The 15,609-nt window shown below is 44.5% G+C and overlaps 1 protein-coding gene across 2 annotated transcripts in view; it reads right to left on the reverse strand.

Moving 5' to 3' along the window:
• Window positions 1–15,609, reverse strand: part of LOC126237303 (DNA oxidative demethylase ALKBH2-like) — a 637,322-nt gene that overhangs the window by 16,839 nt on the left and 604,874 nt on the right. For both annotated transcript variants that reach the window (XM_049947274.1, XM_049947265.1), the window contains exon 4: window positions 9,219–9,382. In XM_049947274.1, the coding sequence (XP_049803231.1) occupies window positions 9,219–9,382 (164 nt within the window). The remainder of the gene's footprint in view (window positions 1–9,218; window positions 9,383–15,609) is intronic.

The following is a 15,609-nucleotide window of genomic DNA, read 5'->3' on the forward strand; positions in this document are numbered from 1 at the left end:
GTTATGAACTTTAGATTAAAACTGAAGAAACTGCAAAAAGGTGGGAATTTAAGGAGATGGGACCTGGATAAACTGACTAAACCACAGGTTGTACAGAGTTTCAGGGAGAGCATAAGGGAACAATTGACGGGAATGGGGGAAAGAAATACAGTTGAAGAGGAATGGGTAGCTTTGAGGAATGAAATAGTGAAGGCAGCAGAGGATCAAGTAGGTAAAAAGACGAGGGCTACTAGAAATCCTTGGGTAACAGAAGAGCTACTGAATTTATTTGATGAAAGGAGAAAATACAAAAATGCAGTAAGTCAAGCAGGCAAAAAGGAATACAAACGTCTCAAAAATGAGATCGACAGGAAGTGCAAAATGGCTAAGCAGGGATGGCTAGAGGAAAAATGTAAGGATGTAGAGGCTTATCTCACTAGGGGTAAGATAGACACTGCCTACAGGAAAATTAAGGAGACCTTTGGAGAAAAGAGAACCACTTGCATGAATATCAAGAGCTCAGTTGGAAAGCCAGTTCTAAGCAAAGAAGGGAAAGCAGAAAGGTGGAAGGAGTATATAGAGGGTCTATACAAGGGCGATGTACTTGAGGACAATATTATGGAAATGGAAGAGGATGTAGATGAAGATGAAATGGGAGAGACAATACTACATTAAGACTTTGACAGAGCACTGAAAGACCTGAGTCGAAACAAGGCCCCCGGAGTAGACAACATTCCATTAGAACTACTGATGGCCTTGGGAGAGCCAGTCCTGACAAAACTCTACCATCTGATGAGCAAAATGTATGAGACAGACGAAATTCCCTCAGACTTCAAGAAGAATATAGTAATTCCAATCCCAAAGAAAGCAGGTGTTGATAGATGTGAAAATGACCGAACTATCAGTTTAATAAGCCACGGCTGCAAAATACTAACGCAAATTCTTTAGAGATGAATGGAAAAACTGGTAGAAGCTGACATCGGGGAAGATCAGTTTGGATTCTGTAGAAATGTTGGAACACATGAGGCAATACTGACCCTACGACTTATATTAGAAGAAAGATTAAGGAAAGGCAAACCTACGTTTCTAGCATTTGTAGACTTAGAGAAAGCTTTTGACAATGTTGACTCTAATAATCTCTTTCAAATTCTGAAGGTGGCAGGGGTAAAATACAGGGAGCGAAAGGCTATTTAAAATTTGTACAGAAACCAGATGGCAGCTATAAGAGTCGAGGGACATGAAAGGGAAGCAGTGGTTGGGAAGGGAGTGAGACAGGGTTGTAGCCTCTCCCTGATGCTATTCAATCTGTATATTGAGCAAGTAGTAAAGGAAACAAAAGAAAAGTTCGGAGTAGGTATTAAAGTCCATGGAAAAGAAATAAAAACTTTGATGGTTGCTGATGACATTGTAATTCTCTCAGAGACAGCAAAGGACTTGGAAGTGCAGTTGAACATAATGGACAGTGTCTTGAAAGGAGGGTATAAGATGAACATCAACAACAGCAAAACGAGGATAATGGAATGTAGTCGAATTAAGTCGGGTGATGCTGAGGGAATTAGATGAGGAAATGAGACACTTAAAGTAGTAAAGGAGTTTTCCTATTTGGGGATCAAAATAACTGATGATGGTCGAAGTACAGAGAATATAAAATGTAGACTGGCAATACCAAGGAAAGCGTTTCTGAAAAAGAAAAAAATTGTTTACATCGAGTATAGATTTAAGTGTAAGGAAGTCGTTTCTGAAAGTATTTGGATGGAGTGTAGCCATGTATGGAAGTGAAACATGGACGATAAATAGTTTGGACAAGAAGAGAATAGAAGCTTTCGAAATGTGGTGCTACAGAAGAATGCTGAAGATTAGATGGGTAGATCACATAAATAATGAGGAGGTATTGAATAGAATTGGGGAGAAGAGGAGTTAGTGGCACAACTTGACTAGTGGAAGGGATCAGTTAGTAGGACATATTCTGAGGCATCAAGGGACCACCAATTTGGTACTAGAGGGTAAAAATCGTAGAGGGAGACCAAGAGATGAATACACTAAGCAGATTCAGAAGGATGTAGGCTGCAGTAGGTACTGGGAGATGAAGAAGCTTGCACAGGATAAAGTAGCATGGAGAGCTGCATCAAACCAGTCTCAGGACTGAAGACCACCACAACAACAACAAGTTCTAGGGGACTGATGACCACAGATGTTAAGTCCCATAGTGCTCAGAGCCATTTGAACCGTTTTGCAATGGTAACAGGGGAAGGACATAGAAGTGAAGCGGTGATTGAGAAGGGAATGGGATAGGATTGTAGTCTATCCCTGATGTTACTGAAGCTGAATAATGAGCAAGCTGTGAAAGAATCATGGAGAAATTTGGAAAGGGCATTTAAGTTGATGAGAAGAAGTGGAAACTTTGAGGTTTTCTGTAATTCTCCTTGAGAGGGCAAAGGACTTTGAAGAGTAGTTGAATGGAATGGAGTCTTGAAATTTAAATCAGGCGATGGTGAGGAAATTAGATTAAGAAATGAGACATTAGAAGTTGTAGCTGAGTTATTGTATTTGTGTAGCAAAATAACCGATCCCAAGTAGTGAAGATATAAAATGCAGACTGGCAATTTTTCTGAAAACCTAAATCATTTAGCAGTGAATGTAAATTTAATTATTATGAGCTTTTTTTATTATGGTGTGTGTCTGGAGTCTAGCTTTGAACGGAAGTGAAACTCAGATGATGAATAGTTCATAATCAATCAATCAATCAAATCGGCGTCCGAGGACCCTGTAGATCATGCGCCGACCTCACAATGCTCCTCCATAGACGGCAATCTTGTGCACTTTGGATTCAGTTGTCATGGACTCCAAGTCGAAAGGGGTCTTTCTGTAACTCATCCTCCCATCGTTTCCAGGGTCTTCCGATTGGACGGGTACCATCAAGTCTTCCCAGAAGTATGGCTTTTGTCAGACAGGTGTCTGGTGTCCTAGCAATGTAGCCTGCCAAGCTTATTCTCCACGCTTTCAGTTTTTGAACGATGTTCGGTTGCCTCATCAGCTCATACAGTTCTTGGTTTTTTCTACGTCTCCACGAGCTCCCTTCCTGGACAGGTCCAAAGATCCTTCTCATAATTTTTCTTTCAAAGACCAATAAGTTTTCTTCATCCTTCTTCGTTGTGCTTAGGGTTTCTGTTCCATACAACAATACTGGCACAGTCATGGCATTGTATGCTTTTAGTTTGGTTTTAATTGACAGATTCTTGGATGACATTATCTGCTTTAGGCTCAAATAAGTTTTAGACCTGTTCAAAATACGTTGATTTATTTCCTGTTTTAAATTATTTTGCCTGTTGAACCATGTACCAAAGTGAAACTTCCTGGCAGATTAAAACTGTATACTGGACCGAGACTCGAACTCGGGACCTTTGCCTTTCGCAGGCAAGTGCTCTACCATCTGAGCTACCCAAGCACGACTCACGCCCTGTCCTCACAGCTTTACTTCCGCCAGTACCTCGTCTCCTACTTTCCAAACAAGGTTCGCAGGAGAGCTTCTGTGAAGTTTGGAAAGTAGGAGACGAGGTACTGGCGGAAGTAAAGCTGTGAGGACAGGGCGTGAGTCGTGCTTGAGTGGCTCAGATGGTAGAGCACTTGCCCACAAAAGGCAAAGGTCCCGAGCTCGAGTCTCGGTCCAGCACACAGTTTTAATCAGCCAGGAAATTTCATATCAGCGCATACTCCGCTGCAGAATGAAAATCTCATTCTGGAAACATCCCCCAGGCTGTGGCTAAGCCATGCCTCCGCAATATCCTTTCTCCCAGGAGTGCTAGTTCTGCAAATTTCGCAGGAAAGCTTCTGTGAAGTTTGGAAAGTAAGAGACGAGGTACTGGCGGAAGTAAAGCTGTGAGGACGGGGCGTGAGTCATGCTTGGGTAGCTCAGAAGGTAGAGCACTTGCCCGCGAAAGGCAGAGTTCCCGAGTTGGAGTCTCGGTCCGGCACACAGTTTTAATCTGCCAGGAATTTTCATATCAGCGCACACTCCGCTGCAGAGAGAAAATCTCATTCATGTACCAAGGTATTTAAATTTTCCACTTTAGCAAATTTCCATATCCCTACCTGTAATGGGACGTCATTAAGGGCTTCCCTTGATACCTCCATTATCTCGGTCTTTTCCGCATTAATCCGTAACCCGATCTTACTTGCATTTTGCGCTAGGTACTCTACAGTTTCTGCCATATCTTCCTCTGATTCTGCTAGAACTGCGATGTCGTCTGCATAACCCAATAAATCTGGCCTACCATGTAGCGTCACCACTTTGTTTTCTCTTTTCATTTCTCGGATTGCTTTCTCTAGGACCAGATTAAATAACACAGGTGAAATAACATCACCTTCCCTCACACCCGTCCTGATATAGAATTCCTCGGACAGCTCCCCTTGGTATTTGACTTTGGCTATTGCCTCCACTGTGCACATCTTGAGCATATTTATTAACTTCATTGGTATACCAAGCTCTCTCAGGACATCATACATACTTAATCTGTGGATACTGTCATAAGCCTTTGAGAAGTCCACAAACATCAACAGAAACTGATGGTTGAATTCCCAGCACTTTTCCCAGATTTGCCTCAAGGTGGAAATTTGATCCATGGTCGATCGTCCATCCTGGAAGCCTGCCTGATACTCTCCTAAAATATCTTGCGAATGGCTTAAGTTTTTCAAGTACTATTAAAGATAGAACTTTATAAGGTACACTTAAGAGAGAAATGCCTCTGTAGTTGTTAAAATTCCTATTACTGTTCTTTTTATGGAATAGGAGAATGACGGCTGATTTCCACTCTTCTGGGATTTCCTTTTTGTCCCATATTTCTTTCATGAGATTGTATAGCTCTTCCTGAAGTGTTTCTCCTCCTGCCTTCAACATCGCAGCCGTTATCCTGTCCTCTCCTGGTGCCTTATTATTCTTTAGTTTCCTTATTGCTCTTTCTACATCTTGATGAGCCACTTGGATGGTTGCGGCTTTTCCTTCACCCTGTGCATTATTCTCATGTGGAAAAACACTTTCTGGATCTTCAGCATTTAATAGCTCTTCAAAATATTCTCTCCACCAATTCAGAATTTTTTTTCGTGTCTGTTAGCATATTTCCATCCTTATCATTAATAACTGAAGCTTCGTTTCTGTGACCATTCCTCACATGTTTCAACATTAGAGGTGTAGATCAAATAACAAAGAGGTACTGAATCGATTGAGGGGAAAAAAGAAATTTATGGCACAACCTGAATCAAAGGAGGGATCGGCTGGTAGAACATATCGCGACGGTACTGGTGGGAAATGTGGGAGGTAAAGGCAGATTAAGGCCCAAATACTGATGTAGGTTCAAATTGATGTAAATGCAGTAGTAAAGTAGAGATTGAGACACTTGCACAGGATAGACTAGCGTGGAGAGCTGCATGACACCGACACCACCACCACCACCACCACCACCACCACCACCACCACCACCACCACCACCAACAACAACAACAACACTGAATGAGCCATGGTAAGAGATTAGATGGTCACCGCACTTGGGAAATCGAAGAACAATGTTTAGGCGGAGAAGTATGGTCGGATGCGGCACTTTGGAAGATAATGTAGGCGCTAGTTGACAAAATAAATCCTATGGAATTTCCCATGGAAGCTACCCAAGTCAGCCGTGGCTTTGTGTTGCCTGTCCTTGATTCTCTTGTACAGAAGTACACAGCATGTAATCTTCCCTAAAAGACATCAGGCTAATACCTCGTAACACTGCCGTTAGCCTTCATAAAGACCTCTGCTGCGCAAGGGAAAACGAGTCCACAAATGTCGTAAGGGTTGCATATCTAACACAAAGCAACTCATTCATGATCACATCCCATAGAGTTATCAAGTTGGGTGGATGTTGCCTGTTACATTTTACTCGCTGTTCCACGTAGTTCCAGACATTTTCTATGCAATTACGGGGAGATGACGCTTTGAGCTTCGTCACACTGGCATTGTGTGGTCGCAGCCTCGCAAATACGTATGTTGTCACATTGGAAGACGGGAGTATTCACAGCATACTCATCAAGGAGATGTACGAGAAAGCGTAACACTTGGTCACAGATAGTGTTGAAATAAATGTCCTGGTTCATGTAGGCGGGATCCAGAATGTGTGCTACCAAGTCATAGTGGGAAAAACACCCCGAAAACATCACGGAACAACCTCCGGACAGGACTGCTCTACGTCCTCCTAACACAGCATATTATACACTTGACAGAGCTGCCCGTGCACTCGACGCCTTCCAGCGTTTGAAAAGAGGCAACGTCGCTACTAGCCGGATCACACGATACGCCACCAGCCAGCTACTATCCTGTTTCTGTGTTGTTTGCCCCATTGAAGATGGATAGCTTCATCTGGCAATGTGAGCAATGGCCTTCGAGGTAACTGACTATAAATGTCGATAGCATGCAGTTCTCTTCGCAATGCTCGCTCGGAAACTTGAGATGGGCCTGCATTCAGTGTCAGTAGCAACTCTTACTGGGTTTGAAACTGACTGTGACACTGGTCGTCTGCTAGGATTTTTTTTTTTTTTACGAACAGCGTTCTTAAGCAGTGCTATATGTCAGAGTAGTACACCATTCCTTGTAGACGCGTTAGAAAATTCGCATTGGTAATCAACAAATCTGGCACCTTCATACACGGTGTGGTCATGGGAACGTACAAACACGACAGCTCCTTCCTGCCTTTCTGTTACGTCTCCGCATCGGCCCATGTCAGTGCGTTGATTCCTAACAGACTGTCACACAGACGCCTCTTCAATACCTTTCGTCAGCGGTGGAGGGCCACGTGGCCGCCTGGTACCAGTTGTGCACCCTCTAGAGCAGGCTGTTCCAGGTCGTCGGCTCCGTTGTGAGCCGCGGAGCGCTCCCTGCTCCAGGGAGCCGCGTCTCTCGCTGTGACCATTCAAGTGGGCCGGCACGCCGGCACGTGGCACGGCTGGCTGAGGCAGGCGGCAAGGCAAGCGTTTTGATGTGCCAGCTGTGTCTTACAAGATCGACAACCTCATACTCTTAGCTGCTAAGACGTGGTGACAGGCTACACCAGGAAATACGATCTTCAGGAAATAAATAAGAAACAACTGTCTTTCAAGAAATTGCATACTAAATTTATTGGGCCTCTGTAGCTCGACATTTTCTTTTCATTGCTGGATCGGAAATATTAGGCGTCAAAGTGTTCGCAGCGTTAATGCGGAGGATGGCCTGCATTGTTGAATCCTGAAGAAACGATCGTTCCTTACTTTTTACTCTTTTCATTGCTGAGAAAAGGTGCTCACAAAAATACGTAGATCCAAACATGCCCATGATCTGAGCGGCATTGTTGTGAAGCTTGGGAAATGTGTTTTGCTGTAATGAACGACACCATCGTGACAAATCCAAGGTGCTGTAGTACCTCTCTTTCAACAAAGTTGAATTCTGCAAATCAATAATCTCCAATTGAAGTGACGATGACAAGTCATCGGGGGAAACTGAAAAAGGAATGCTGAACACCTTAAGTTCCATTTCCAAACTAGTGAGGTCTCGAAATCGTGTTTCAAACGAAGTGATCAGCTGCTTTAACTTGGCTTGGTAATCGCCGAAAGTAGTACCTTCAGGTAGTTTTAAAGAAGCGATTGAAGAACGTTAGATGTCCATTACTCATCTGCCGCTCAGATAAATGTAACCTTTCCATGAAAGCTTTGATCTGATCGTGCATTTCAACGATTAGCTGCCCTTTGCCCTGCGATGTCATAGTGAAATTATTCAGATGCATAGTTATGTCAGCTAGGAACGCCAGGTCTGATATCCATTTTATATCCTTCAGACAACGCATTTCTTCCCCTTTCATTCCGAGAAAAAGGGATACTTCCTCACGAATGGCAAAGAAAACATCAAGAACTTTTCCCCGACTCAGCCAACGAACTGTACTTTGTTAAGGTATATCCCCACACTCCGCTTCCATATCTTGCAGGAATCCTTTGAATTGGCGATGATTCATACCGTGACGCCGCACAAAATTCACACACTTCACGACATCTTTCATTACGCCACCTGACTACTGTTTCAGCACACAGTGCCTCTTGGTGAATAAAACAATGAAGAGTCAAAATGTCTTTCCCGAATTCGTCCCTGAGTTTATTATTCAAACGAGAAGCAAAACGTTGGTGACGCCCGATCATTTGTGGTGCACCGTCTGTCGCTACAGAATGGAGTGCTTCAGTTACTTGCAGCTCCATGTCGACACCACGCACGAAGACTGCAAGCTGAGCACAGTCCGATATGTCGGTGCTTTCGTCAAGCGCTATCGAAAATGCAACAAAGCTCTCCGCCTTTTTCCTGAGCTGTGTCTCTAAATCCGCTGCCATGTCCAGGATTCGACGAGACATTGTTTGCTTCGACTGGCAAACCCCTTGAATTGCCTGCACCTCCCTTGGAAACAAACATTCTGCAACTGTAACCATGCACGATTTTACGAGTGGTCCCACCGAAAACGGTTTGCCACTCGTCGCAATGATGTGAACGACCCTGTAGCTTGCTCGAATTGCTGATTCAATAGTGTTTTTCCGCTCTCATTCACCTGAAATTTATAAACGCATTACAGAACACGAACTATGTAGCACATTTTGATACAATCCGTATTACGAACCCGTTTTTAATCTTACGTCTCCTGGTATGTCGTTCTAAGCCTGGCTACTAGTTCTCTATATGCAACGCCTTCTACCTGATCGTATTGCGGTGCATGAAGACGTATAATGTCGTTGTATATTGTACCTCTTCGCATAATTAAATACTTTATGACATACAAGACACTGCGAACGACCATCCCTCTCAGTGAATAGAAAGGTATCCTCCAATAGGTGTACAGGGCTCCCGCGGCTAGTCATAGCTGTCATTGAACACGGATTATTGCGTCAGTTGCGGCTGCATGCGGCCAGGGGGCAGTGAGTTCGCTTTCCCCCTCCACGCGGGCTCCGAGCTGCCGCAGTGAGCGCTCCAGAGCGCTCCGGCTACCTAGAGCTCGGTTGGAACAGCCTGCTCTAGAGCGCTCCAAAGCCACCAGTGCGCTCCTTTGAGGCGGCGAGTACTATTTTCTACAGTCAGCTACTCCCTCTATCACTTGAAACAATCGCCGAATGCCCCCAACAGCTTCAGAGAGATTCAGAAACACCGAAGGAAGGCAGAGAGCCAAAGCAGACAGGGTGCAGCAGCAGAAGCAGCAGCGGCCGCTGACCTGGCGGGACGTCCCTGTGCTGCGGCCCGCGGCGGCGCGCGTCGCGGTGCTTGAAGACGAACGGCCGCTCGGCGCCCAGCGACAGCGACGCGATGGGCGCCCCGGCGTCCAGGTCCGCCTCGTCGTCCCGGTGCTCGCCCATGTGGTCGTTGCCGTCTCGGTACCTGCCGACACACACACGGCCACATTTTGTTATTTGTTTGTTATTGACGGTAGCAGTTGCTTGCAACGGGTCTTACAAACACATGTTGTAACGGTATTTCAAAAGGGTCACGATAACCTCTCCATTAGCAAAATATTTCGGACTACTCCCCCGTTCGCATCTCCTGGAGGCGACTACCAAAGGGGAGGTGACCACGAGAAAAAGATACAATAACTAACGGAAGGATCATGTTCTTCGAATCGCTGCGTGGAATGTCAGACGATTGAACGTGGTAGGGAAGCTAGAAAATCTGAAAAGGGAAATGCAGAGGCTCAATCTAGATATAGTCGGGGGTCAGTCAGGAAAACTGAAAGACAAGAATTTCTCGGGAGACGAGTGTAGGATACTATCAACAACAGCAGAAAATAGTGTAACGTTAGTGGGATTCTTTATGAATAGGAAAGTAGGACAAAGAGTGAGTTACTGTGAACAGTTCAGTGATGGGTTGATCAGAATCGACAGCAAACCAACATCGACAACGATAGTTCAGGTATTCATGCCGTCGTCGCAAGCAGAGCATGAAGACAGAGATAATTTATATGAGGATGATCAACAGGTAATTCAGTACGTAAATGAAGATGAAATTTGGATTATGGAGGACTGGAGCGTGTTTCTAGGGGAGGCAGTAGGAGAAACGCTGGCAGCTGGAATGGCCGAGGAGAAACACAAATTGAGTTCTGCAATAAATATCAATTAGTAATAGGGAATATTCTTTTCAAGAATCACAAGAGAAGGACGTATTCTTGGAAAAGGCCGGGAGATACGGGAAAATCTCAGCTTACATCACGGTCAGACAGAGATTCCGAAATCAGATATTGGATTCAAAAGCGTATCCAGGAGAAGATAAGGACTCAGACCACAATTTAGTAGTGGTGAAAAGTAGGCTAAAGTTTAAGAGACTAGTGGGAAAGTACTAAGGAATGAAGAGATACGCTCGAAGTTTTCTGAGGCTATCGATAATGCGATAACGTATAGGTCAGTAGGCAGTTCCTTTGAAGAAGGATGGTCGTCTCTGCAAAGAGCAATCACAGAAGTTGGAAAGAAAAACGTAGCTACCAGGAAGGTGACTGCAAAGGAACCACGGGTGACAAGAAGTACTCCAGCTGATTGATGAAAGAAGGAAGTACGAAAATGTTCATGGAAATCCGGCAATACGGAAATACAAGCCACTTACGAATGAAATAAATGGGATGTCCAGGGAAGCTATGGTTAAACGGCTGCATGGAGAATGTGAAGAAATCGAAAAGGAAATGGTTGTCGGAAGGACTGGCTCAGCACACAGTAAAATCAAAACAACCCTCGGCGAAATTAAAATCAAGGATGATAACACTAAGAGTGGAATCGAAATTCTACTGTTGAACACAGAGGAGAGAGCGCATAGGTAGAAAGAGTACAGGGAAGTTCTCTAAGAGGGGTAAGACTTGTTTGATGTGATAGAAGAAGAAACGGGTCGATTTAGAAGAGATAGAGGTCCAGTATTAGAAGCAGAACTTAGAAGAGCTTTGGAAGAATTGGGATTAAATAAGGCAGAAGGGTAGATAACTTTCCATCGGAATTTCTAAAATAATTGGGGGAAGTGGCAGCAAAACGACTATTCACGTTGGTGTGTAGAATGTATGAGTCTGGCGATGTACCAACTGACTTTCGGAAAATCATCATCCACACAATTCTGAACATTGCAAGAGCTGACAAGTGCGAGAATTATATATTGATCAGCTTAACAACTCGTGCATGCAAGTTGCCGACAGCAATAATGTACAGAAGAATGGAAAAGAAAACTGATGATATGTTGCATGAAGACCGGGTTGTCTTTAAGAAAGGTAAAGGCACTGGAGAGACAGTTCTGACGTTGCACTTGATACTGGAAGCGAGACCAAATAAAAATCAAGACACGTTCATAGGATTTGTCGACTTGAATAAAATGTTCTACAGTGTGAAATGGTGTAAGATGTTCGAAATTCTGAGAAAAGTAGGAGTAAGCTATGGGGACAGAATGGTGATTTACAGTATGTACAAGAACCAGGAAAGAACAATAACGCTGGAAGACCAAGAACGAAGTGCTCGGGTTAAGGACAGTGTGAGACAAGGATGTAGTTTTTCGCCCCTACTATACATAGAAGAAGCAATCATGGAAATAAAAGAAAGGTTCAAGAGCGGGATTAAAATTCAGGATGAAAAGATATCAATGATACGATTCGCTGATAACATTGCTATCCTCAGTGAAACTGAAGAGGAGTCACAGGGTCTCCTGATTGAAATGAACAGTTTAATGCGTACAGACTATGGACTGAGAGTAAATCGAAGAAACACGAAAGTAATGAGAAGCAGCAGAAAAGAGACAGCGTGAAACTTAACATCAGAATTGTGGATCACGAAGTAGACGAAGTTAAGGAATTCTGCTGTCTAGGCAGCAAAATATCCTTAATGGACGCAGCGAGAAGGACATAAAAAGCAGACTAGCAGTGTCAAAAACGGCTTTCACGGTCAAGAGAAGTCTACTAGTATCAAATATCGGCCTTAATTTGAGGAAGAAATTTCTGAGATGTACGTCTGGAGCACGCCATTGTATGGTAGTGAAACATGGACTGTGGAAAACCAGAACAGAAGAGAATGGAAGCATTTGAGATGTGATGCTACAAAATCATGTTGAAAATTAGGGGACTGATAATGTTAGAAATAAGGAGGTTCTCTAGAGACTGGGTGAGGAAGAATCGTTGTGGACAGCATTGCAAGATGCTTGGATCAATATCTCCAAAACCTCGCAGGCTCGATGTCTCAACGTTTTTGGGAGGTCGCCGAGGATATGCTAGCTATTATCATCACATCATGTGCCTCTACATGACTTTTCGCCATTCAGTGTTTTTTCTGTGCGTATTTTCTCGGAGATGACGTGAGAGTGTTGTCAATGTGTGAGAATACACCTAAGACTTGTGTAGCGAATTGCGCTTTTAAGTTGTACTGGAGCATTTGGCACAACGCGAATGGAAGCATTGCTATTAATTCTGAGAATATATGCGGAAGGAGGGTATTGAGAAGGTGAGGCAGATAACTGGAGGAAAAAAAAAAAATCACGAATAAAGTGCAACTTACATGCTGGAGAACCTATACGTGGGAGAGGGACTGGGACAATAAGGACAATGATCGTCGTGTCTACCAATTCGAGAGAAGAATAACTCCAGTATGTGAACACAAGTAGAGGGATATTCCTTTCATAATGATACGTAGACCGTACCTTGTAAATCTACATAATATCGGCAAAAGGCAGACAGCTGTGAATGTGGCGAGTTCGGTACACCTGATCATATCGTATCACAATGTTCCCTAAAAAGCGATTTCAGTGGCATCGTCCGTCTAGATGTGGATCTTCAACTTGTATAAAGAAACTCTGACTTTGGGGTCAACTAATAACATTTTGGAGAGCATTTTCGCTCTGTGGCGGAGTGTGCGCTGATGAGAAACTTCCTGGCACCTTAAAACAGTGTTCTAAGCCGGATTCGAACGTGGGACCTCTGCCGTTCACGAGCAAGTGGTGTACCGACTGAGCTACCCGAGCACGACTAACGACCCGGCCTCGCAGCTTCGCTTCCGCCAGTACCTCATCTCCTACCTTCCAAACTTCACAGAAGTTCGCCTGAAGGAGAGATGGACCGACGGAAGTAAAGCTGTGAGGGCTGGCCGTGATACGTGCTTAAATAGATCAGCTGGCAGAGAACATTCCAGTGAACGGTAATGGTTCCAGATGCGAATGTTGGTCCTGCAAACAGTCGTCATCTGCCAGGAATTTTCAAAAATTACGGGACTAACGAAATATAATGGAACTTCTAAGGTTCAGGGCACAAAGGAACGTAAACCGCAGAAGCATCAAGCGCATTAAAAGCTACTGTTGTCACAATCTGGGACGACAGTAAGAACAATTCTTATTGCCTAATATATTCGTCACATGTATTAACAGTGTCCTTTGTACCTTCTATTAATTATTGTAATTGGAAGATGTATGTTATTTATTACTTATGTCTATAGGAATTAAGTCGTGTGTACTTTGTAATTCTCGTTCATGCTGTGGATCATATATCCGAAACGGCTTCTACCAACTCTCACACAAGTATATGGCTCTATCTAGACAACCGTAATACTTAACAGGTACAGAATGTGCGGTAACTCGAGTCTTACAGAAAGCAGCACAGATCCAACGTATAACAGAATTCAAAAGAGAATTAATTTTGAGAACTTGTGAAGGTAAATATTTGGCGTATCGTCGTAGGATTTCAACTTTATTCCCTTTGTACTAAGTACAAAGTGTCAAATTTCTGAATATACCACATATACTTAACAAAAGTTCCGCGTTCTGGGCCTAGACGGGCCAATCGGCCCCGACGGACCGCCGCGTCGTCCTCTGCCAGTGGCGTCAGCGGATGTGGCATGGAATGGCATGTGGTTAGCACACCGCTCTCCCGGCCGCTGTCGGGTTTCTCGATCTTGGAACCGCTACTAATCCGTCGAGTAGCTCCTCAGTTGGCTTCACGAGGCTAAGTGCATCCCGTACCAGTCCTCCCACCAAGAAAAAAAAAAAAAAAAAAAAACCACTGGTTGTACCGGGAATCGAACCCGGGTCCCCTGCATAAGAGCCACGCTGACCAGTTAGTTACGGAAGCGCACGTGTATACTTGCACTTCTTTTTTTAGTCATCATTCTTCTGATTGGTTTTGATCCGACCCGCCAATAATTCTCCTGTGCAAACCTTTTCGTCTCAGAGTAGTACTTGCAACGATTGCGTATTTCAATCTCCGTTTTACTCTGGAGTTGTTACACTCTGCGGCTCCCTATAGCACAATGAAAGTTATTTCCTGATGTCTTAGCAGATGTCTGACATCCTGTCCTCCTTGTCCTTGTTTCGATACCATCCAACAATGGCTCGATTCTCTTAAGATAGGACGATGTGTGTGTGTCCTAAGCCATGGTCGTGAACGCACTGCAGTGTTCTACAAGCCAATTGCGTGCAACCAAAGAACGATGACACATCACATTGTCCCGCTGAAACAATCCATTTCGATAAGGGATGAAGACGGTCTTCTAGAACGTCCACATAAGGTGCATCTGTCATCGGTCCCGGCAGCCGGACAACAAGGTCTACTTGTGAGCATGCAAACACAGCCAAACCGTTATTGTGCTACCTCCTGCCTGGACATTCAGGATCCACAGCTTCAAGGAGCATGCGCAAGCTCTCACTCGCCCATCAACTGGATGCAAATCAAATCGGGATTCCTACACTCCGCCACTGTTCCATTTTCCAGGGACGATGGTGGCAGGCTATGCCTCTTCGTCGTGAGTCGGTCGTCGACGGTTGAAGTCAGTGCGACCATTCGTCTCTGTACACTCGTGGTAGAAATTGGATCCTGACGCCGCCCGTTCAAATCGGCTGACATCTGATGATCGCCTCATATGGCTCTGCGGAGGCAAAGTGACATCATCTCGACAAACAGCTTCATTGGAATTTACCTGTATGGTAAAATTGTCGCTGAAGATCCACCGTAGACACTGTTGACCTCGGAAACACGATTTCTTGTGTGATTCTACGACCCATGCATCTTCCAGGGATCATCACGATCTTTCTCGTGATTCAATAAAAATAACAAATGAAGTAAGCAAGTACTAGAATGCAATTTTCACTCTGCACCGGCGTGTCCGCTGATATTAAACTTCCTGGCAGATTAAAACTCTGTGCCGGACCGAGACTCGAACTCGGGACTTTTGCCTTTCGTGGGCAAGGGCTCTACCATCTGAGCTACCCAAGCACGACTCACGACCCGTCCTCACAGCTTTAGTTCCACCAGAACCTCGTCTCCCACCTTCCAAACTTTACAGAAGCTCTCCTGCAGACCTTGCAGAACTAGCACTCCTGGAAGTGAGGATGTTGCGGAGACATGGCTTAACCACAGCCTGGGGGATGTTTCCAGAACGAAAACGAAATTTTCACACTGCAGCGTGGTGTACGTTGATATAAAACTTCATAAGCCATGTCTCCGCAATATCCTTTCTACCAGGAGCGCTAAATCTGCAAGGTCTGCAGGAAAGCTTGTGTGAAGTTTGGAAGGTAGGAGACGAGGTACTGGCGGAACTAAAGCTGTGAGGACGGCGCGTGATTCGTGCTTGAGTAGCTCAGATGCTGCCGGCACGGTAGTTCAGCGTGTT

Source organism: Schistocerca nitens, chromosome 1 (genome assembly GCF_023898315.1).
Source record: "Schistocerca nitens isolate TAMUIC-IGC-003100 chromosome 1, iqSchNite1.1, whole genome shotgun sequence".
NCBI lineage: Eukaryota > Metazoa > Arthropoda > Insecta > Orthoptera > Acrididae > Schistocerca > Schistocerca nitens.